This window comes from Spermophilus citellus (genome assembly GCF_964194105.1).
Source record: "Spermophilus citellus genome assembly, chromosome: 15".
In the NCBI taxonomy this organism is placed as follows: Eukaryota; Metazoa; Chordata; class Mammalia; order Rodentia; family Sciuridae; genus Spermophilus; species Spermophilus citellus.
This window is the reverse complement of record NC_138195.1, coordinates 63723443-63745770: the sequence shown is the minus strand read 5'-3', so window position 1 is coordinate 63745770 and position 22328 is coordinate 63723443. Positions and strand designations below refer to the sequence as shown.

General features: G+C 41.8%; 1 protein-coding gene across 1 annotated transcript in view; it reads right to left on the bottom strand.

Moving 5' to 3' along the window:
• The window catches only part of PDE6C (phosphodiesterase 6C), a 51067-nt gene that overhangs the window by 13903 nt on the left and 14836 nt on the right, over nt 1–22328 (bottom strand). Inside the window, exons 8-15 of the mRNA XM_081267045.1 lie at nt 21762–21809; nt 17267–17416; nt 16562–16705; nt 15359–15427; nt 10761–10907; nt 10401–10508; nt 9926–10035; nt 3184–3271 (exon numbers count right to left, since the gene is read on the bottom strand). Coding sequence (XP_081123171.1) covers nt 3184–3271; nt 9926–10035; nt 10401–10508; nt 10761–10907; nt 15359–15427; nt 16562–16705; nt 17267–17416; nt 21762–21809 — 864 coding nt within the window. The remainder of the gene's footprint in view (nt 1–3183; nt 3272–9925; nt 10036–10400; nt 10509–10760; nt 10908–15358; nt 15428–16561; nt 16706–17266; nt 17417–21761; nt 21810–22328) is intronic.

Here is a 22328-nt window from a genome sequence, read left to right as displayed (position 1 = left end):
GTTCTGAGTAATAACGGGGTTCTGTGATTTAGACTGAGCAATTTATTTTGTCATTTGTAGAAATTTTCTGTAGAGCAAATTTTAGTATTAAAATTTATACTGGTGCTCAGCAGTAGAGCACCTGCTCAGCATGGGAAAAGCCTGGACTTCCAGCCTCAGCACTGAGAAAAAGACATTTCTTTATGAGCAAATTGAACACTAAGAAAAAAAAATCTGGCTAAAAAGATTTCTACCCATTCATTCAGGTAAAGGGTTGATTTCTATCTGGTTTAAAATCCCAAGGATTATTATATTCATTTAAAAAATTTTTAAAAACTTTAATATGTGTATTTTCTTTACAGAATTAAAAAGCAAAAGAACTACATTATGTTCCCAAAATAGGAAAAGCACATCTGATATATAAAAGTATCTTTTTTTTTCCTTAGTGTTCAATTTGCTCATAAATAAGCTATGCGATTACATCACCTAGCGACTCTATTGACAAGGCTTTAAACATTTGCAATTAGCAGGTCGAATAGTATTGTAGACAGGTCCTTGAAAAGATAGCAAAGATTACTGAGATGTAATATTCCTTTTTAGAAAGAATAATAAGTATTTATATAGCCATCAAAGTCAATTTAGGCTGCAAAGTACATAACATAAAAAATTAAGGTGGGAAAACCATAACTCTGTTATAAACTGTCAAAACATGTAAGATACCGGGAGCCTTCCAATGGCAAGCATTGAGATATTTGGCTGTAGCTTTTAAAATGTATTTTGCTTTAGTAAATAAATGTATAATTAAGTGATAGATATATTTGACATGGCCTCATGGTGGTATCATAGAAACAATGGGATGTACAGAAAATTCTTACTCAGAAACCAAAGATTGTTCCATAAGCAAAACAAAGAATCATAACAAATTAGGTGATGACAGTTTTCCTTTCCTGAATTCCTTCCAGTCTACTCCTCCTCTTCTTTGTTTTTTAATTTTTATTTTTTTTTTAGTCATACATGACAGCAGAATGTATTTTGATATATAATACATACATGGAATGTACATACATCAATCATATTGTCGATTCTATTCTGCTGCCCTTCCTATCCTCCCCTCCTCTCCCATCTTCTTTTTTTTTTAATATTTATTTTTTAGTTGTAGTTAGACACAATACCTTTATTTCACTTATTTATTTATTTTTTTATGTGGTACTGAGGATCGAACCCAGGGTCTCGCACGTGGGAGGAGAGTGCTCTACCGCTGAGCCACAACCCCAGCCCCTCTACTCTTCTTTTAATTGCCATAGAACAGCTATTACCTATGCGAGGATTTCTGCTGTAGGGAGAGATTCTATCTGCCCCTCAGGATTAAAGAGGCCTGGTTCAAATGCAAAACCCTAGACTCTGGCTCCAAAAAGGCTGGCCAGACTGTGCTTTCAAGAACACACACACACACACACACACACACACACACACACAAACACACACATACCAGTAAACTGGCAATTCTAAAGAAGCTAGTCTGGACACCCATGTCTGACAACCACCATCTAGACTCACTCAAGGTGCAATGAATCAAACATGGTTTGTCCTCTCTGAAACTCATGTTGAAATTTGATTCGCAACGTAAGGGTGTTGGTGAGGCCCTTGAGAAGTGAAGGTGTCATTGGGAGGGATTAATGCCTTTCTGGAAGTTTGTTCTCATGAAAGTTGTTATAAAGCAAGACAGACGCTTACGACTGTCTCTTCTTCATGCCTACCTGCTCTTCCACCCTGAGACTCAGCAGATGTGGCCGTCTGATCTTGGATTTCCCAGTTTCCAAAAATGTGAACCAAAATAAACTTCTACTCTATAAATTATCCAGTCTCTGATATTTTGTTATAGCAACAGAAAACAGACTAAGGGTAGACGACATGTTTCACCAAGGGCATTGCTGATTGAGAAAAGCTACAGCAGGTTTAGGGTGGATGTAGTGCTGAGTGCTTATCAATCAGACATTATTAAAACCACTCAGATCATTTTCTTTTTTTTTCCACTTATCTGCCCAGTCACTCTGCCTTAGAAGATGTTCCCACATGGCTTGTATGGACCATCTTGAGGCTTTTCATTACCTAGAAGAATTGAGTGTTCTCTCTAGACTTGACTTATTTATGTGTATTCCCTCCCTGAGTCTTTTTTTTTTTAAGAGAGAGTGAGAGAGAGAAAGAGAGAGAGATAATTTTAATATTTATTTTGTAGTTTTCGGCGGACACAACATCTTTGTTTGTATGTGGTGCTGAGGATCGAACCCGGGCCGCACGCATGCCAAGCGAGCGCGCTACCGCTTGAGCCACATCCCCAGCCCCCCTCCTTGAGTCTTTAATAAAAGATTATTACTGTAGATGAGAAAAAAGCCCCACTCTCCAGAGGCTGTATTTATCCTAATGAGCATACAATTCTAAGTAAGTTTGTTGCCTGTGAAAAATAGTGTCCCCTCTATTGAATAACAACTCATTTGAATTGGTTTTGGTTTGAAACTTTCTTAAGAAAGTGTTATTACATTATGTTCACAACTTTCCCACCTATCTATCTACCCCTTAAATAAAACTGATGAAGAGAAGAAGAATAAGCAGCTTCTATGGAAGGGAGACTAGCAGAACGTGATAGGTGCCACTCATCATGAATTCAAAAGACTTAAAGCCACTTCCTACCTAAAGCCATCTCTGACCCCTTCCCTTTTTCCTCCCATGAATGTGTTCCCTCCCTTTGGAGTTCCAGAACATGACTCCGTGCCCCTCTGATGGCAGCTACCTGTTTCTGTCTTATTTCCTGATCCATGCCTATTCCACTATCAAGTCCGGCTCTCTCCAAGGCACAAACCAGGCTCCACAGTGTGTGCCCCAAGAAGTGTAAGAAAACCAGGCACCTGCGTGGCCTCTTTCCCCCTTTACATTAACTTATGTATGCTCAGTATGCAGAGTCTTTCACATCCACCGTATGCTTTTACTTCTTTGCCCAGGGACGCACAGAGATTCTGTTGACTTTCCATGGTTCTCTGTCTGAGCTACTTCAACTAATGGTTCAAAAACAACGGCAGTATAGCAATCCACATGGTAAGGCATGCTTTGTCAATACCATAACTCAGGGCTACTCTCTTTCCAGCATTTTCTGTGGGTTAGGGCTCTGATCCAGAATCAGTAAGCTGCCCTAAAGAAAGGTGCACTTACCTCATCATTCAAGAGGGTCTTACTGTACTCCAGATGGTGCCTCTCCAAAATAGATGACCCATGAAGCCTTGCCAGTGGAGACGTGGACCTAGGAGGAAAACCACAACTTTAGCTGTTAAAGGATCACACAGAAGTCCATACTACAGAATCTTTACTGTCTCGGGATTCTTTTTTTCCATATCTCTCCTCTTTCACCCACTAAATGTTTCTGTGAAATGGTCAAAAATAACATATTGAAAAGTTTTTTTTTAGGTTTAACAGATGAGAATATGCTATTTCAGAAAAAAATGGAAAAAAAACAATGCTTAAATTATTTATATTAGAGTTCAGTTCATCTCCTGTATCTAAAATCTTTTCCCTCCTTCTCTCCCTCCCTTCCTTCCTCCTTCCCTTCCCTCCCTCTCTCTCTTTCTCTCCTCCCTCCCTCCTTCTTTCCTTCCTTCCTTCCTTCCTTCCTTCCTTCCTTCCTTCCTTCCTTCCTTCCTTCCTCCCCTCCCTCCCCCCTTTCTCTCTCTCTCTCTCTCTCTCTCTCTCTCTCTCTCTCTCTCTCTCTCTCTTTCTTCCTTTCTTCCTTTCTCCAGAAATTAAACCAGGGGTGCTTTCCCATCGAACTCCATCTACAGCCCTCAGGGTCTCACTAAGTATCTGAAGCTGGCTAGAAACTTGCCATCCTCCTGCCTCAGCTTCCTGTGTCCCTGGGATTATAGTAGTGCACCTAGCTTGTAGCTAAAATGTTTAAGTTCCCCCAGGATCTATGGTGGTGGAGCCTGACTTACAAACATGTAGCAAACCTGTGAAAGCCCTTAAATTATTTGCTTAGAATGTGTTCAGTAAGAATTTCCCAGAATCAAGATGAAAATCACCATAAAGTAACATTCTTCCCCTCCTCCCCCAAGACAGTGAAATACATTTATATTTAAAGTTCCCTTTTGTTAAGGGTTATATAAATGGGAACCTCAGACTTTGGTACCCTGTTTTTCTCCAGCACCTCCTGGCCCAGGAACCGGAAGCTGTATTGAAAATAAAAAGATGAAAGGAATAAGAGGTAAAAAGAGGCTGAACCCAAGGTCTACAAATTATAGGAATTTGTCATAGAAATATAGAAAAAATAATTTAATAAAGGAAGATACAAGAAATATAGATGGCAGACAGTAGAGAAGTTTCACTTTACTTCATAGAAAACAGAACTTTACGGAGGGATAATACTCTGATTATGGAATAATTAAACTGTTGGAGCAGTATTATAACTGATTACAATTTTAATAAATATTTGAATTCCTACTCTGTGTCAGCACTGGAGATTTTCTTTAAATGAATCAAGTTCAATTCTACTTAGAAGGGAGTGAATGATTAATTCTGTTAGGGTTATAAACATCAATCAAATATAATATTGGGAAACTAGATATTTTCCCAGCTTCAAAACAGCACTTCACCTATTACTTATTCTTTACCAAGGAGAAAATGTTCTAGAAAAAGGGATCTGCTGCACATATCTATAAGTATTCTTAACCTCATAGCTGAAGTGACAAATTGATATCATGGACCTCTGATGCAATACACAGAGAAGGCACAAGATCATCTATAAAGAATCCTTGCCCAAAATGTCAACCTGAATTTAATCAGGAAACAATTGACTAAATACAAATTGAGGGATATTGTGCAAAATAACTCTTCAAAAATATCAACAACCTGAAAGACACAAAAAGACTGATTAAAGGAGATTAAAGATACCTGGCAACTAAGTACATGTGATCCTTGACCATATCCTGAATCAGAGAGCAGATAGCTAGACAGGATATTATCGGGGTAATTGAAAAATTTTGAGAAAAAATTCTGTGTTAGATAATAGTATTGTTATCAAAACAAAATTTCCTGAGGGTGATCATTGTCTTGTGTTTATGTAGACGTATGTCCCCCTTCTTCTTTGGAAATGTATGCTGAAATATTTAGGAATAAAATGCCATGATGTCTGCAACCAATTCACAAATAGTTCTGTAAAAAATAATTAATTTACACACACACACACACACACACACATCTATACATATTTGGGAAGAGAGGAAACTAGTCTGGCAAAATGTTTTCTTAGTAAAAGCAATTCACAAGCCCAGCATGGTAGCACACGCCTATTATCCATCGGCTCAGGAGACTGAGGCAGGAGGATCACGAGTCCAAAGCCAGCCTCAACAACTTAGTGAGGCTCTAAGCAGCTTATCGAGACCCTGTCTCAAAACAAGAATATAAAACAGGCTGGGGATGTGGCTCAGTAGTTAAGCACCCCTGGGCTCAACCTGGTACCAAAATAAAAACAGGTAATTTCCAAAGAAGATGAAAGAACATTGAAGGAAGGACTTCCAAGAAAAGGAAAGAAAAGAAAAACACAATATTCGTTAATAATTTTCTACATTAGAGGGCCTGGCAATAGTTAGCCTGAAGTATTGAAAATTTAACTCTAATCATTCAGGGAGAAAATAATTAGAAGAGAGAAGTTGAAGAAACAGAGACGACATGTGTGATCCGATTACTTAGCCTACCAGGTTTCCTTATCTTTCCAAGAATAATTTTTGAAAATTAAAACTCCAGCAGGAGGTGGTGAGAGTTGAGAGCAGAGAGGCCCTTTAACACAGGTGAGTATCATTCCCAACTGCTGCTGGGATTTGAGTGTGTGTGTGTTGAGGGGGAATCATTGTTGGTGTCCTCTAGGAAATTTTGAGGTATTGCCTTGGATGATTGAAGACTGGATACAAGTAAAACTTATGTTAAAACTTATTTATTTATTTTTGGCGCTGGGGGTTTAAACCAGGAGCACTTGACCACTGAAGTACATTCCCAGCCCTTTTTAATGTTTTATTTAGAGACAGGGTCTCACTGAGTTGCTTAGGGCCTAAGCAAAATTCCTAAGATTGGCTTTAAACTTGTGATCCTCCTATCTCAGCCTCCCGAGCTGCTGGGTAATGGGCTTGCGCCCACTGCGCCTGGCTAGGATAAAACTTAAGAAGTAGGAGAGGGTGCAATTTGAGGCTGAGAGAACAGGAGGTTGACGCATGTCTGAAACTTTAAACAGATGGTGTGTGAACATGTACAGAATAAGCAATGGGAACTGCAGAGAAGATGCAGCCACAGTGTCAATGTTAGGAGCGCTTCTGTGACGATGGAGCAGAAGGCCAGGGACAGCCTGTGTCTGGACCTCAGTGAGGCTATAGAGAAGATGCCTCTTGATACCTTCCATGCAGGCTGGAATATTGGGCGTCTTCATTCAATACTCAAACAGCTAGAAAGCAGAGCCCACAGTGCTGCCTTGCGGGTTGCCTTAATCAATTGCCTAGAAGTGGGTTTCCACTCTTGCCCCAGGGCTCTGCCTTGTTTTGCCCTGATGCATAATTTCATCAATGACTTGAATAAACATGGACGGAAGCCATGACTCTCCAACCTATAGATGATTAAAAAAAAAAAAAACTGAAAAAACCCCACCCTAATTTGTTGATTTACAGAGTATGACTGAAAAGGAGAATAAAGAATCAAATCAAGAAGATGAAGGTTAATCAGGATTCAAGGTAGTACTTCGAACCATGTGTGGATTACTCTGTCAAACTCCAGGACCCACATTTTAGGAATGACATAAAAACACTGGAGTGGGTTCAGAGAATAATGATAAGAAGAATTACATGATGAAAACCATTATGAAAAAAAAATTAAAAGGACTTGGTGTGCACAACTGGGGAAAGAGTATACTTTGGGAAGAGGGACATGATAATTTTCTTTACTAGATGAAGGAATAGTCTGTGGATGATAAATTATACATATTGTGCCAGAACTAGAGACCTGAACTAGGAGAAACCAAAGTTGTGGGGAGATCAATTTCAGTTCAATATCATGAAGAACATTGGAGTCATATAGAATAGAATGCTCTGCCTTGTAAGCAAGTAGGTTCTCCATTATGGAGAATAATCAAACGTAGGCCAGAGGAAAGAGGAAGGCATATAGGAGAAGAGAGGCCCTACACTGGATGGAAGGATGAGTGAATTCTAAAATTTCTAATTTTTTTTTCTGATAATGGCATTTCTCCAGTAATCAAAGGAGACCCAAAGATCAGTGAACTAAAAAACTAATCAGAGAAAAGGGGATGAGAGGGACAAAGAAATCTACAAACATAAAAGCATGGAATGGAAAACAAACTGGTTATATGAGTGAAGTAAACAAAGAGAACACAAAAACTTGAGGGAATAATAAATAGAATTTTGAAAATGGCAAGGTTTTTAGGGCATTGTCGAGAGCACAGTCTAAGGCTGGGAGATAAGAGTGGAAAGGAAACGAAGGATTTCACACATTTTGGAGACAAGTAATCAGATCAAGGGAACAAGGTCAAGCCAGGAAGCAGAGTCATCAGTGTCCCAACAGTTTCAGGGGACTCCATAGGTGGCTTCATTGGTACCATCAGTGTGAGAAGAATTATTGAGTCTTATTCAACCTTCTTATTAACTACTTAATAAAAAGTAATGTCACAACATCTTTGTGGACTCCCTGAGCCATTCTTCCAACAAAATAGGGGTACATAAAGAAGTTCATCAAAATTGCTATTGAAGTACTGTGTGCAAAAAAAAAAAAAAAAAAAAAAAGACTGCATTTGACCCCCGAGAGCTTAGTGGAACTCCCAGAAGGATGTAGTTCCACCTGAGACTGAGGGAAGACAGGCCTGTCCTGCTCTGCAGTCAGGCAACCCTTCCCATCCCCACTTCTACATACGACCTCATTTAATCTTCATGCATTGCTTGTGTCCAGTTTCCAGAAGAGACATGTTTTAAAGACCCTAAGAGTCCCCACACTGGCCGGCCAAGGCAGAGATCTGGGATATGGGATAGGCATCTTTTTCCTACAAACCGGGAGGTGAGACACCACACCCAATCCTGATGCTTCCTGTAACCTAAGGTAAGTGTGGCTTCCTCCTTTTGAACTGATTTTCTCATCCATAACAGTGGGGAATGTCAGTATCTCCCATGGGGGGTGCTAGGAGGATAAAATAAGACAATGCATGTCAAGTTCTTAGCTTCGTCCAGCACACAAGAGGGTACCCCATGAATGTTAGGTCCTTTGTAACTGAATTGGTTAATATACTGCCCAAAGTGAAAGAGGCAGAGAACTCCAACCACTGTCAGGAGATTTGCACATAGGACAGAATGATCAGCGTGGACCGGACGAACCCATGATGAAGAGATTCTTGCCCCAAGCCTCAGCAGATCCCCCTTTCAGGACAAGACCTAACCGCTACCACTGCTGAAGGTGAGGAATCACTATTTACAAAGTGCTTTACATTTGCTCAATGTTTTTCTTGAGCACCAACTATGTAGGTTTCACATATATAATGTCATTGGATTCTCATCACAATCTTTGAGAGGCTATTATTATATCCATTTCATAGCTAAGAAACTGAATCTTAAATAGATTAAGTACCTCACCCAAGATACCTCAAGCAGACAGGAGTTGGACCCCCAAAACCAATACTCCTAAGCCTGATCTTCTCGAAACACCTCACTACCTCTGGAGAGGGGTGGGTTATGTGTCAGAAATGGGGGTGAAGTATAACTGAGGCAGATAGTGCATCTTTAAAACCACTATCAAGGATGATCATGATCCTTGAACAAGGGTGCTTTGGGTGACTCTGAACTTGGACGACCTGAGAGAAACATCATGCTTCGAACATGGACTCACTGTTATGTCTGTACAGGATGAAAATCATCATAAGAAAGTTTCTTTATCCTTAAAAAATTTTTTTTTCAAGGATCTGGTCTAGCACGAATACAGCTGATGAATTTTGAAGAATACCAATGACTAATAAAAGAAATCAAAATATTTCATATTCATTAAGGGCTAAGAGTCTACCATAAGCTGAGGGCTTTATAGGCATTTTCTCACTTAATCTTTACAAAGACCTTACCTGTTAGATGCCATGATTATAATTCCTATTTTCCAGATGAGGAAATTGAGGCTTATAAAGCAGAAATAACTTGTGAACCCAGTGAAACCAAATCTGTCTGACCCTGAGCCTGCCCCCTTATTATTGCACTTTCTTTCTTGGGGCGAGAGAGGAAAATGGCATTGATGTTAGGATAGAAGACCAGCTAAAGGAGGGTTTGACTTTTAGAAGCCAAAGGACCAAGAAATGAAGGGTAATGAGCCCAGGAAGAAGTGTTCTCCAGCTCAAGCTGGGGAGCATTCTTAGATGGACACAAATTTAAGCCTAAGATTAACGTACTTTTCTTTTTCTCAGTATGGTGAACTGAACCCAGGAACGCTCTACCACTGAGCTGCATCGGCCCTTTTTTACAATTATTATTTTGAGACAGGGCCTTGCTAAGTTGCTAAGGCTGGCCTCAAACGTGCAATTCCCCTGCCTCAGCCTCCTGAACAGCTGGGACTATGGCATGCACCGCCGCTGTTCCCAGAAAATGAAAGTCAGTACTCTGATTTGAAGTCAGTACTCTGATTAAATAAAGAAAAAAAAAATGAAGGCATATAAAAATAAGGCATTTGGAAATGGAAACGGAAAGATGTAAGCAGCTGGGCAGAAAGAGCAGACATCATCACGATGGCTGAAGCTTGGGAGGGAACAGAATAAGGCATTGCTGTTCCCAAACCAGGTGAAGAGAAATTCACTGGGCTAACAGATAGGGAAAGTTTTCTTCTCCCCCTAGGCACCTTGGAACACCCACAAGGACATGTCAATACTGCATTTGTGTTCACTTACTTCATCTGGTACAAATTATTGGTGCCTCTGTGATCAATGTCATGGCAGAAGGCAGCAGCAAGCATGGCAAAAGCTTCCAGGTCTGTGTAGTATTTTTTTAGTCTTCCTGTCTAAAAATATACAGAGGCACATATTTATGTCAATTAATACATCTCCCCAGCAAGGCCTGCCTGCACCCACCAGGATTTCACAGAGAGTTGGCTTATTTCTTGTGTGTCACATAGCATTCTGGGAAATTCCCAAACCTAGCAGGCGACTGAATTTTCCTTTAAGAAATGAGTTGCATGAATGTCGGGGTGCTAATCCAGCCCAGTGCCCAGAGATTCCCCACATTCCTGGGATCATCTGCAGCAAGACTGGGGTTTGATTGTAACCATGAACTTAAAATGAAGCATCTGAAGTAATGGACCCACCTTTTACATGCTCAAGTGGGAACTGGCAGTTTTACAATGATTTCCAGGACTTCGTGACCTACCATCAGCAGAGTAAACATGGTCTGTCCCACGTTGAACCCGTGCCGCCAGTTGTGGTAAGTGACAGCGCGGTACCCTTTCCTCACCGTGTACATCCATCTGGTAAGAACCTGTTACCCAAAGATGACAACGTCGGTCAGACTTTGGAATCGAATTCTAAAGGTTAGAAGGCCTGTGACAATCTTATCTCAAAAGATGTGTTGGTCTTGTTGACAGAGTTGAAGCTGATGTATTTACAAAGTTAATGATAATTTAAAATCCAAACCGAGTTAATCTTTTGAACCACAGAAAACATTAGGGAAGTGCAGCAACAGAATCACACCGTGTTTTTTTTTTTTTTTTTAAATGAAATAACATCTGACCTCTACAGGTACTTTGAATTTCTCCACCACATTTATTTCAAAAAACATTCGGAGTCCACATTTAATCAATTCGTGCTCTGTAATGGGGAAGTCGCTGAAGCGGAATTCATACAGTTCTACCGCCTGTGGGTCCGGCAAGTCCTCTTTCTGTTGAAAAGACAAATTGTCTTAGATTGCATTCATCTTTTCCCCTTTATGATCACATACCCAACACTGAATGGAAAACCAAATTGTAATAAATGGATAACACAGGTCCTTCACTGAGCCACTGTGTCAGGCACTGGGTTGTACAGTTTGCACAGACGATCTTTACAAAAACCTACATACATAAGTATGCCCATTTACAGGTGGTGAAACAGATTCCGCCTTATTTTAAAACTTTCTAAGTGATGGGATTAGATTCCAAACCCAATTCCAGTAGCTGTCTTCTTTCTATGATGCAAAATTAAATGTTTAATCTTATCAGATTTCATTACTCAGTTCCTCTTTTGTTCCAGTCAAGAAATATTCAGTCAACAGTAGGTATTTGCTTAATTTCACCCTCTTGTATTTTCCTTTTTATTTGCTCAGTGATAGCCTCCCACTAGACCCATGGTGCCTGTCTCTGAAGGTGCCCAGTCAACATTTGCTGAATGAATGACTGAGGGCCTCCCAGTGTGGGTGCACATTTGCTGACACTTCTTTTAACCCACGTCTTGTTAGGACTTAGGGGTATGTGAGAAAAACAGCGAAGTACGTGAGCATTGACATGACTTGGGAAATAAAAATATGGATCCTGCCTTAGAGGAACTTAATTAATTGAAACAGGTATGAAATACAGGCCAATGAGGGGTGAGAGCTTAGACTCATCAGAGAGCATGGCAGCCAGTGCTTGGTGCTGTGGGAGAAACCAAGTGCCTGGGGACAGGTGGCTTCCCATTAATTAAATAAGGAACTCTGGAGGGACATGAGCTGGTAGAAGGAAGGAAGGAGAAGATCCCATAAGGAAAGAGAAGGAAGGAGGGGATTCCATGATGGGGAGAGATCGTGCCAAGAGACAGTTTAGCAACAGCCACGAGGGTCCACCAGATGGACCTGCAGGAGCTCATTCAGAGACTCTTACTGACTGCACAGCCTGTCCCAATACTGTGCTGAGGGGGTCACAAAAGTCAGAAAAAGCATGTCACTTCCCTCAGGAAGTTCAAGCTTTCCTAGAGAGCAACAAATGGCATATGCCTGCGTCAAGCAAAATTATGGCTTCTAGTCCCCCGGCCCCTGTGCCTGGGCTGGCTCTTTGGGCTCTTGCCCGTCCCTCACTGGGCTTCCCAGGGCCCTCCTGAGTACCCCTGTCACCACTGCCACTCTGGTAACTTCGAACAAGATATTTTATTTTTTCTGAAAAGCAATGGCTTGAAGCCAGGAGACCAGCATTCAGTTTTAGGTTCTAATTAGATATATCACCACACCTGAAAAGGCCTCTCTCTATGTTCTCATCTATGAAATGGGACAGTATAAGGACATTTTTTTTTTTAATTTCATTGTTTGGTCATCAATTAATCCCAGTTTCATTTTCAACGGTCAAAGAAATTGGGACTCCATTCACGGCCCCTTTTTTCCTCCTCCATTTCTCACAGGGCCCTCCTCAGCCCTCTGCTGTCCCTGGCCTTCCTGCTCTTTTTTTCTCAAACCTCTCCAGACCCCTTGCTCAGCTCAGCCCTTCCTTTTTCTTTTCTTTTTTTATTCATTCAGGAATATTTATCAGACCTGTACGTGTCCTAGGCAACAAGAGAAGCCGGCATGGCCACTGTCCCTGAACTATGCACTCCCATGTGGAGAGACAGGTGATTTGTGAGTCTTGGAAAAATCAGCCCCAGAGGCTGCAAGAGCTGTGGAGTGCGCCCCTCCCCCTCCCACCCCACAGGCCCTGGCGTCTCAGGCCCATAGTCCTCAGAGATAAGAGTTGGAAATGTTGTTGCCTTCATCGCAGGATCATCACTCTCAAGTGTAAACGTATAATTCAGTAGGAAACATAAGTAAGAAGTTCTCAGAATCATGACTCCCAGGCCCCATTCACAGTCACAGGCCAATTAAATGGGAGTCTAATACAGAAATCACACCGTTTTTCAGTCTGCGATCCCGAGAGATGGATAAAAGCAAAGGCTACTTGTTGGTCTGGTAAGTGGCACTCTGGCTCCATGGAGCTGATGTTCTTTGCAGAAATCACAGCTGAGGGCTGACAGCAGGGGAGGAGCTTGTCGGCAGCCTACTGTGTATAAAGTAACTCCAGGTCTCCTGCCTCCTATGAACTATAATCAGGTGACTTTTGAGGTCCCCTGTGCAGGACAGTCACAGTCTTGTCCCACACCTATCAGCTTTTCTCTGCTGCTAACCGGTGCTCCAGCCACACCCAGCTGCTTTGGTTGCCCTGGACCAACATGCTATCCTGTGTCTCCACCCCTGTTTGCACTGTCCTTGAGTTCCAGCCATCTGCAGGCCCCATCTTCTGTCTTGGCCTGGACAGTGTCTCCTTTCCCCTCAGACCTTGGCACCGTGGTCTCCCCTGTGACTCTACCATCTTCTGAGCATGGCACGAGGCCTCGACCTTCCTGGAGCCCTGGGATTCAGGCTTCAAGAACACAGCTGGGCAGTGACATTGCTTACATTTCTGTGTCTTCCTAATACACAGGGGGCTTCTTGAACCAGATAAGAACTAGTTTGTATTTTTTGCCTTCAGCACCTAACGCTGTTCCTTGCGTGGTGTGTCTCAATAGTTACTGAATGAAAAAAAAAATGAGCAAAGGATAAATCAATGAGGCACGTCTCTGGGAAATGCTCTGCAACTTCTACGGTCTGGTCAACATAAGCAGCAGGGCCTCCAAGAGGGCCCCAAATGGCCCACAGAGCAGGAGGAAGCCAGGAGGAGGGCCTTTACCACCTCCTTTGCCTGACTCAGGGGACTGCCACCCTGTTCCTTCCACACAGAGACCTAGAACCACAGTCACCCCTAGAGAAGAGGCTAGACCTCCCCTGAACCTCAAATTAAGGTGCACCCCTGGAGAAAGAATCAGAGTGAGAAGTGACTCCAGGATGATATTAGAGAATTCTTCTGGCCCATTTGTTTGCTTTACTTCCTAAATTTTATGCAGTGGTGATTTGGGATTAACCCAGAATGGATTTTACATTCAAAATAAGCTATTTTTGATAAGTCTATTGTACTTGACAACATCAGGTCCTTCCTCCTCTATGTGAGAACTAGGTTCTTTTTGGTGTCAGACATGTTGATTAAAGTTCTGTTTGACAAGAAGTTGCATATCAAGTCAGGTGTGGTGGCACACTCACGTAATATCAACAAACAGGAAGGCTGAGGCAAAGAGGAATCCCAAGTTCAAGTCCAGCCTGGGTAACATAGTGAGGCCTTGCCCCTGTGTGTGTACCTCAGGGACACAAAACACAGAGGGCAGGAACTGAGCCCTCAACAAGGCTGAGAGGCCAGTGATCTGTGACAGCAGAGCCAAGGGCCAGGGTGGGAGGACAAAGCCTATAAACACGGGAGGGGGCAGGTGAGATGATACCTCTTCGTTTTGTAGGAATGCTTGTATTACCGATTGGACGGGGCAGAGGGAAACAGGATGAAGCAGTTATAGAGGGAATTAAATGTGATATTATTTTAAGGTTCAGGTCTCTGAAATCTTTATAAATATTCCAGGAGCTCATGGGATTGTAGAAGAACCTCACTCTAGCAATGGGGACTCCAGTAAGGGCAAAACTGAAGAAGACCACCCCCCCCCCAAAAAAAAAAAATTCTAAAAGCAATTCTCTTCATCTTCTAGAAGGAAGTCTAACCCTCTTTCTAGAAAGATAACATCATTCAGATATCCTACATTTTTATTCACAATATCTGATTTTTAATTTAAAAATCATGAAGCATGCTTTTTAAAAACAGGATCAAATGACTGAAACCAATGTAAAAATAACAGTAGAACCAGACTTAGAGGTGATTGGGGTGTTAAGGGTTTTTTTTTTAATAATTATGATTTTAAAATAGTCAAAATCGAAAAATGTTGAAACACTAAAAGAGGAATTATGCATGCATTCTGGAACCGAAAAAGATGATCTCTAATATTAAGAATTTATTGAGTGGGACACGGGACAAAATGAGAGAAGGAACAAGTGAGCTAAAAGAGGAATTGATTTCAACCAGAAATGATAGGGGTGACCTAAGGACAACAGGAAGGCACTGAATTCCTCCAGACTCCAGAAGAGAAGTCAGGGAGGGCACATGGTCAACTGAGTCTACAAGGGTCTGTGGTCGAGTGTGACTCTGGCATGCCCTCTGGGGTGGCCAGGGTGCAATCCAAAGGTATTAAAATAAACGAAGTCATGATATCCCTGGATTCTGTGCCTGAGGTCCTTCATGCAGTAGTCTAACTGGGATTCCACATTATCTTTGTGAGTTGAACTGGAGAGGACAAAGATAAAAAACAACAAGAAACCAGCACATCTTTTTGGCCTCCCAAAGTATCAGGGAAGAGAAACCTCAACATTTACTTGAGAAATAAGAAAGCAGGTCCTAACATATTTTCTTAAAAGGACATCAGGGATAGAAGGAAAACACTTACCAAAATTTTGACAAGCTGTTTTTCTTCACAGTCTTCAATTGAATCTATATTTAACTTCTCTTTAAATTTCTAAAATGTAAAAGCAATTGAGGTGTGAAATTCCTATGAAGGAGATTTCTATCATGTTCCTCTACTATTAAAATAAGTTAAAAGATACATTTTAAATACAGTAAGTTCCATAATAGAGATGCATTCTGGATACTAAACCCTGTAGTACTTTATTATGAAGAGTTGTACCCAAGAAGTAATTGAATACAACTAATTTCTCTAAATTTGTGGGTAAATAGGTAAAAAGAAAAAATAGAAAGAAAGAGAAAAATGGGTAGCTTGCATCTGTTTTCCAATTAGCAATTACCCATGATTTCTCCCAGACCTTCTCATCTTTAACATGTCAAACACTCAAATCAAGTATTTTTTTAAACTCTCAAACTCACCATTGAAACCCAAACCAACCAAACAAAACCCAAACTACACCTGTGCACATACCCCCAAATCAAGCAAAATGCAAGGAATGGAGATAAAAGGTGTGTGATGTTTTTCTTTCATTTTGTGGCAATTAAAATGTTGTTAGAAAAATCTGGCTCCCCCAACATCTATGATATCGGTCTTGGTCAATGGCTTTCTTTGATCACTGTGATGTGAGCAAAGACTTGTGTACTTGGGCTTGCTCTTTTGTTCTTCTGTCATCACTGAGAAAAACATCTATCAGGTTGCTTCTGGTCCATGAAAGATGAAGAACACATAGAGCAAACCCAACTCACATCTTGGAGCCACACTCAGTCAAAGTCAAACAAAGCCTGGTCAACCCCCAAATTCATGTGTGAGAGAGAGATGCTCTTACTACATGCCACTGTTCTATTGTGGTGGTTGTTATGCAGCATTATATGATAATAACGGACTAAAACATTGTTCTTCCTGGAAATAATTTTTTCCCTTGATAGCACACTTGAATCTAGATATCACTACTTGAGATCCTATAAACCCAGGAACTGTTATTAACATAGACCAATCTAACCAAGTAACCTGGCATCCTGGGTCTATGTACACTGAGCCACCAAAGTCCTCCTTCAGCCCCTCTTTCTGCTTTCCCCTCCTTAGCCCAGGACTAAACTTATGTCCCTTTGTCAGATTCCGGGGTGATTAGGTGATTTCCAGAAGTTGAGGTCAACTACCACCTAGTATTTAGTTAAATTCCCCACTTACCAAAATAGACTTAATTTCATCAGGAGTGGCTTTGGTATGGTTCATGAGCATTTCCTGAGCAATGTCCTTTCTATTTTCTAGCTTATTCATCTTCTCATAGGTGTCCGTATTTAAAAGAGACCATCCAAGGAATTGTGTGAGAGTCTGAAATGTATAAAAAGTGATCCAGATTATCTAAGTTAAAGGAAAATTTATTTGGTGAGAGCAATCTACAGGCTTTCTAATTAATCAGTTTCCTTCACCATCAGAAACCCAGTTCCTTACTTTAATATAACATATAAATAATCAGACGCACACAATAAAATCGATGAATCCCTTGCTTTTCAAAGAGCAATGAACCATGAGCACTCTATTGCAGGAGAAGAATTATAAACCACAGTAGAATAAATAAAGCAGAATCTAAAAATTGGACAGAGGGCTGGGGTTGAGAAAGAGAATGAAGAAGAAGATAGAAATACTCTTTCCTGTTTTTCTAGAATTAGAAAGAATTTTGGTTAAGCCAAAACTTTACACTTCAGTAGGAAATGTTGCAATTTGTAGAAGTCAGGAAATAGGAATGACACAATAACAATATTTTGGTTTTAATCATGAGTGACTCATGTCTTAATTGCCCTCCAAAATATCATCCCAGAATAACAAATAATTATGCATCCTCCATTATTTTGCGAATTTCACTTACTTCCATTATTTTATTATTGCGCTTACTTCAGTAATGTGTTCGTCATGTTCATCAAAAGGCTTTCCATCCTTCCTGTTGTAAAACGTAGCTACTCCCACAATATCTTCTTTTTTGTTGACAATAGGCAGGGACAAGACATGCTTAATGACCCAACCAGTTTCATCTACAGGTCCTTTCTACAAACAATAAGAAAACTTAGGTTCTTTCTTTTTCTTTTCTTCCTTTTTTCCCCTCACTTTTTAATTTGAAAGAGAGATACACAGGATGTTACAAAGAAAAGCAAGGAGAAGCCAGGTGTGGTGGCACCTGCCTGTAATTCCAGTGGCTTGGGAGACTGAGGCGGGAGAATCGTGAGTTCAAAGCCAGCATCAGCAAAGCCACTCAGTGAGACCCTGTCCCTAAATAAAATACAAAATAGGGCTGGGGATGTGGCTCAGTGGCCAAGTGCCCTTGAATTGAATCCCTGGTATGCAAAAGAGAGAGAGAGAGAGAGAGAGAGAGAGAGAGAGAGAGAGAGAGAGAAAGAAATGCGAGGAAATTTCCCATGTATCCTTCACCCAGCTTCCACCAATGGTCATATATGCAATTCCTGCCTTGTGTCAGAACACAGCTGGGACTGTACTTTACCTCACTGTCCTATGATATTTTTTCTTTCTTTTTTTTTTTTTTTTTGTAGTATTGGAGATTGAATCTGTGGTCTCACATGTGCTAAGCAAGCACTCTACCACTGAAGTACATGCCCAGCCCTTGTTCAACTCATTTCTTATACAAATTCTCTCTATTGAAATACCTAGTACAGTTTTTATTTTTCTGGCTGCTACATCAAGGTAGTGTTTTGTCTCATGGTACATTGAGTTTAAGAAGCATCTGCCAAGCCCCTATGCTGTGCCAAGAAGTGGTCTAGTTGTTGATGTTGTAAAAGTGAATAAAATCAAGGCTCAAGATACTTCCAGGGTAATGGGAAAATGCAGGTAAGAAGGTTCAGTGTTTCTCAAAGTGTGGTCCAAGGACCACATGCAACAGATTGTTTTTAGCTAGCTTTGTAATCTCTGGGCATGTGTCTTAAATAAGATCCCTTGATAATTCTGGTGTCCTCTCAAGTGTGACAACTATGACAGAGCATCTGCATAGTATGTGGCTGAGGCAAAGTTAGCCTTGATTCCACACCTCACATTGTTGGTTCTTTGAGCCTCCTGTGGCTCATTCAATCATCCTTTGAGGCCCTGCTGAGTCTTGTCTTTCCCACAAAGCCTTCACTAACTTTTCTGACTCATATGAAACTTGTCTTTTTTCAGCATTCCAACAGCACTTATAGTCTGGATCACACAATTGAATGTCCAGATATTTCCTAAATGCTTCAGAATTGTTGATTTTGGTCTTTGAGGCTATCTCCTAAATTTATCAAAAGGCAAGGACTATCACATAGACTACTAAATTTTTACATAAAATATAATAAAGCACATAAATGACTGTTATGTACCCAAGTATTATGAATAACTTGTTTATTACTTATTACTAGTCTTTGTTCTTGGATTGAAAAACAGACAAACCAAACTTCAATTTATGGCTCTTAATGGTCAAAGCTTTAGAAAAAAGACAGTACTCAATGTTCTCAAAGCCTTTATCCTTGGAAAACACTGAGAAATATTTATATGCTTCTACCATCATATGAACTAGGGACAGAATCCTTAACAGGAAATATATATGAGTACAAAATAACTTCACAACCATAAGTACTCATGTTGTAAATTTTGTTGAAGCTTCCCAAGTAAGTTTTAGTAGCTACTTTTCAATATTTTAGCAAATATTTATTTGCTGCCTGTTCGTGTTTATGTGATTTGAGATCCTTTGCCAGTATAGTGATAAAAGGAATCTTAGCTTAAGAAAAAATTAAAAAATAAAAACTTAAAACTGAGAAAATTCTTTGTACTTCTTTCCTGAAAAAATTGGGGTCATTCTAGTTAGTGTTAAAGGATGTACCCCACCGTTCACTTCAAAGAAAAATGGCCCCCCAAAATGTCTACATCCTAATCCCTGGAACCTGTGAATATGAATCTTACATCAAAAGGGGGAATTAAGATAGCAGATGAAACTAAGGTTGCTAATAAGCTTATCTTAAATCAAGCCTGGGTTTTACAGGTGGACCTGATGTAATCATGAGGATACTTAGAAGTGGTGCAAAGGGGAGAGTCAAAATCTGAGAAGGACATAGGATGATAGAGTAAGATCAAAATGGGCAATTGCAGGCTCTGAAGACAGAAAGGGTAAGGACCCAAGGAATCTCAGCCTTCTCCCAGAGTTGGAGAAAGCAAGGAGACAGGATTTCTTTTAGAACCTCTGAAAAGGTTCACAGTCTGGCCAACAGCTTGATTTTAGCCCAGTGACCCATTTCAGAATTCTGATGTCCAGAACAGTATGATGAGACTTATTTGTGTTTTTCCAAGCCATTAAATGGTTATTTGTTATAGCAGCCATAGGAAACTAATACATCTTGCCTCCAAGGAATGTTCAAGAACCACTGCCTTTGCAGGTTTGTCTGATAACAGCTCATTCTAAATCACCGGCTTTGCCATCCAACCTCACAGGTACAAAAGGGAAGAGTGAGAATCAAGGTAGGGCATGAGCAGGTGGAGAAGAAAGGGAAGGTGGGTGGTAGCTTGGGGAGAGTGGCTGCTCCAAGCTGGGTCTGCTTTGGGTATTGGAGCCTATAAGAGAGAAGTGGGAGGGAGCTGAGGGGTATGAGGGAGTTGTCAGACAGAGACACCATCCCTACCTGGCTCAGGAAAAGGGAAGGATGCAAGGGTGTGTGGGAGCACCTTAGACCACAGTGCAGTTCTAGACAGCCTGCAGGGTTGTTGGAGCCTCCCAAGGCCAGCGCTGTCCATCAGAGGATTCTGGCTGTCTCCCAGGATTGGGCCGCATTAGTACCTCTATCTCACTCAGTCACTGGGTGGGAGCAGCCTATGGAAAGCAGGGCGACGGTGCAAATGTGACAGTGAACTGCAGAGCACAGCAGTCACTGGTCAGCAGCCATTGGGTGGTTGGACGTCAGAAAAACACATTTCCATAGGTACCACACCATTCCCTGAAGAACTGGGAAAATCCTTGTGGACTGGAGGTTTATTCCACCCTGAGAATTCCTAAGGCCCCAGGGAGGTCTTGAGCCTCTTCTCACGGTGATCAGAGAGGCTGCCTTTCTGTGTAGCTACTCCTGCAGTAGCCACAGTGTGTGGTGCGAGAAAGCCCAGCCCTGGGAACCTCCCAGGCAGCCAAGCTCTCCCAGGCTAGTATCTGATCACTCCCTTCTTAGATGAAGACTGCCCAAGGTTCAGACCCTGTAGAGAATCACTGACCACCCCCTTTTCCTGTGTGTCCTAATGTGGCACCCACTCAGTAGAAATATAGAGGGCAGGGCTGGGTACAGCATGGTCACATGGAGGCTTCGGTTGAGATGGAGGGAGAAGTGAGAACCAGTATAATTCCGTGGTGTTTGTGTGTTTCCATGTCAGTGAGCACAGGGAGAGGAAGGCAGATCTGAGGGGAATGTTCCATGTAACCAAGGCCTGTTTCCGTTTGCTCCTAGGGATGCACCACTCAGTCCTCAAAGAAACTGGCTTTTCTACCCACCAAAATGGTGGCGCTATGTGTGGTGTTTAAGAAAGACAGAGGAACAGACAGACAGACAACAGCAGTGCCCACCAGGGAGGAGAGTCTCCACTCCCATCTGGGATTAGGGCTCTAACCAGCTTGTTAAATGCAGGACACAGACCAATAACCACAGTGGGCAGAGAGAAGAGGTTATGGAGCCAAATACCAGCTTATTTTCCATGATCAGGGTAGGGCAGTGGCAGAGATCATAGGTGGGGAGGTATGACAGGCGGGGAGGGAGGGAATCTGGGTAGAGGGAGGCAGAAATGACAAGCTGGCCCTTCTGTGAACTCAATGAAGTCAGAAAGGGGACAAAAGAGTCCCCAAGTCCCACAATCAAGTCCAAACAGAAAGTCATTGTCTTAGTCCATTTTCTGCTGCTATAATAGAATACCACAGGCTGAGTAATTTATAAAGAAAATAAGTTCACATATCTCACAGTTCTGGAGGTTGGAGGGTCCAAGAGCATGGCACCGTCCCCTGGGGGAAGGCCTTCTTGCTGCCTCACAACAGGGCAAAGAGCATTTGTGGTGAGATGACAAGAGGGGCCAGCTCAGGCCTCTCTTCCTCTTCTCACAAAGCCACTAATGCTATCACGGGGCCCCACTTCATGTCCTCATCTAATTCTAATTACCTCCCAAAGGGCCACCAACAAATGCCACTGATGTATGAACTTGGGGGTGTGGGCGACACAAACCACAGAGCTTTGAGTGGAGAGGAGTGGGTCACCAGGCCAGCAAGTACTGGGACTGGTTCCAGGGCTCATCTGGTGAGTGGGTCAGGTTCTCTAGGAAGTAGGTCTCAGCATGTGGGACAAGAAGGAGAAATTCCAGGGACCCAATAAGCACTGGGCCTCGCTGAGGGCTCAGTTACCTGAAATGTGAAGTACTCGTCTGCAGGGGCGTTGAGCATGTTGCATATCTGCAAAGCAAGAGGAGACACGAGTCCTGAAATACGGTGTGGTGGAGCCACAGAAGAGAATCAGAAAGAAAGCATCAGGAGCAAGGTTTTATCCACAGCTCTCATCTGCCAGGAGGCAAAGCATTCACCCTGGACCTCAGCTCGGCCATACTTGCTATCATCCCAGTGAAGTCACTGGGTGATATTTCACCCCATCTCAGCTCCTTTCCACTCCCCCAGCCTCTAAGGAACCCGCTTCAAATCCAAAGCAACTAGCTGTCCAGGCCAAGGAGAGGAGAAAGCTAAACAGGCCATTCTCCTGAGACATGGATGCAGGGGTTGCTCCTTTTTTTGTTTTGTTTTTTTCCTACAGTGAAATCCAGGTAAAAAGAGGTGGCAAAGGGACAGGAAGGGACAAAGCCAGACAGCTTTTTGGTCGCACCAAAGTAAGGATTCACTGTGGGAATATCGTCTTAACTACTGGAATTCAGAGACTATTTCTCCCATGCAGACGGACAAGAAATCACTCCATTTTGGATT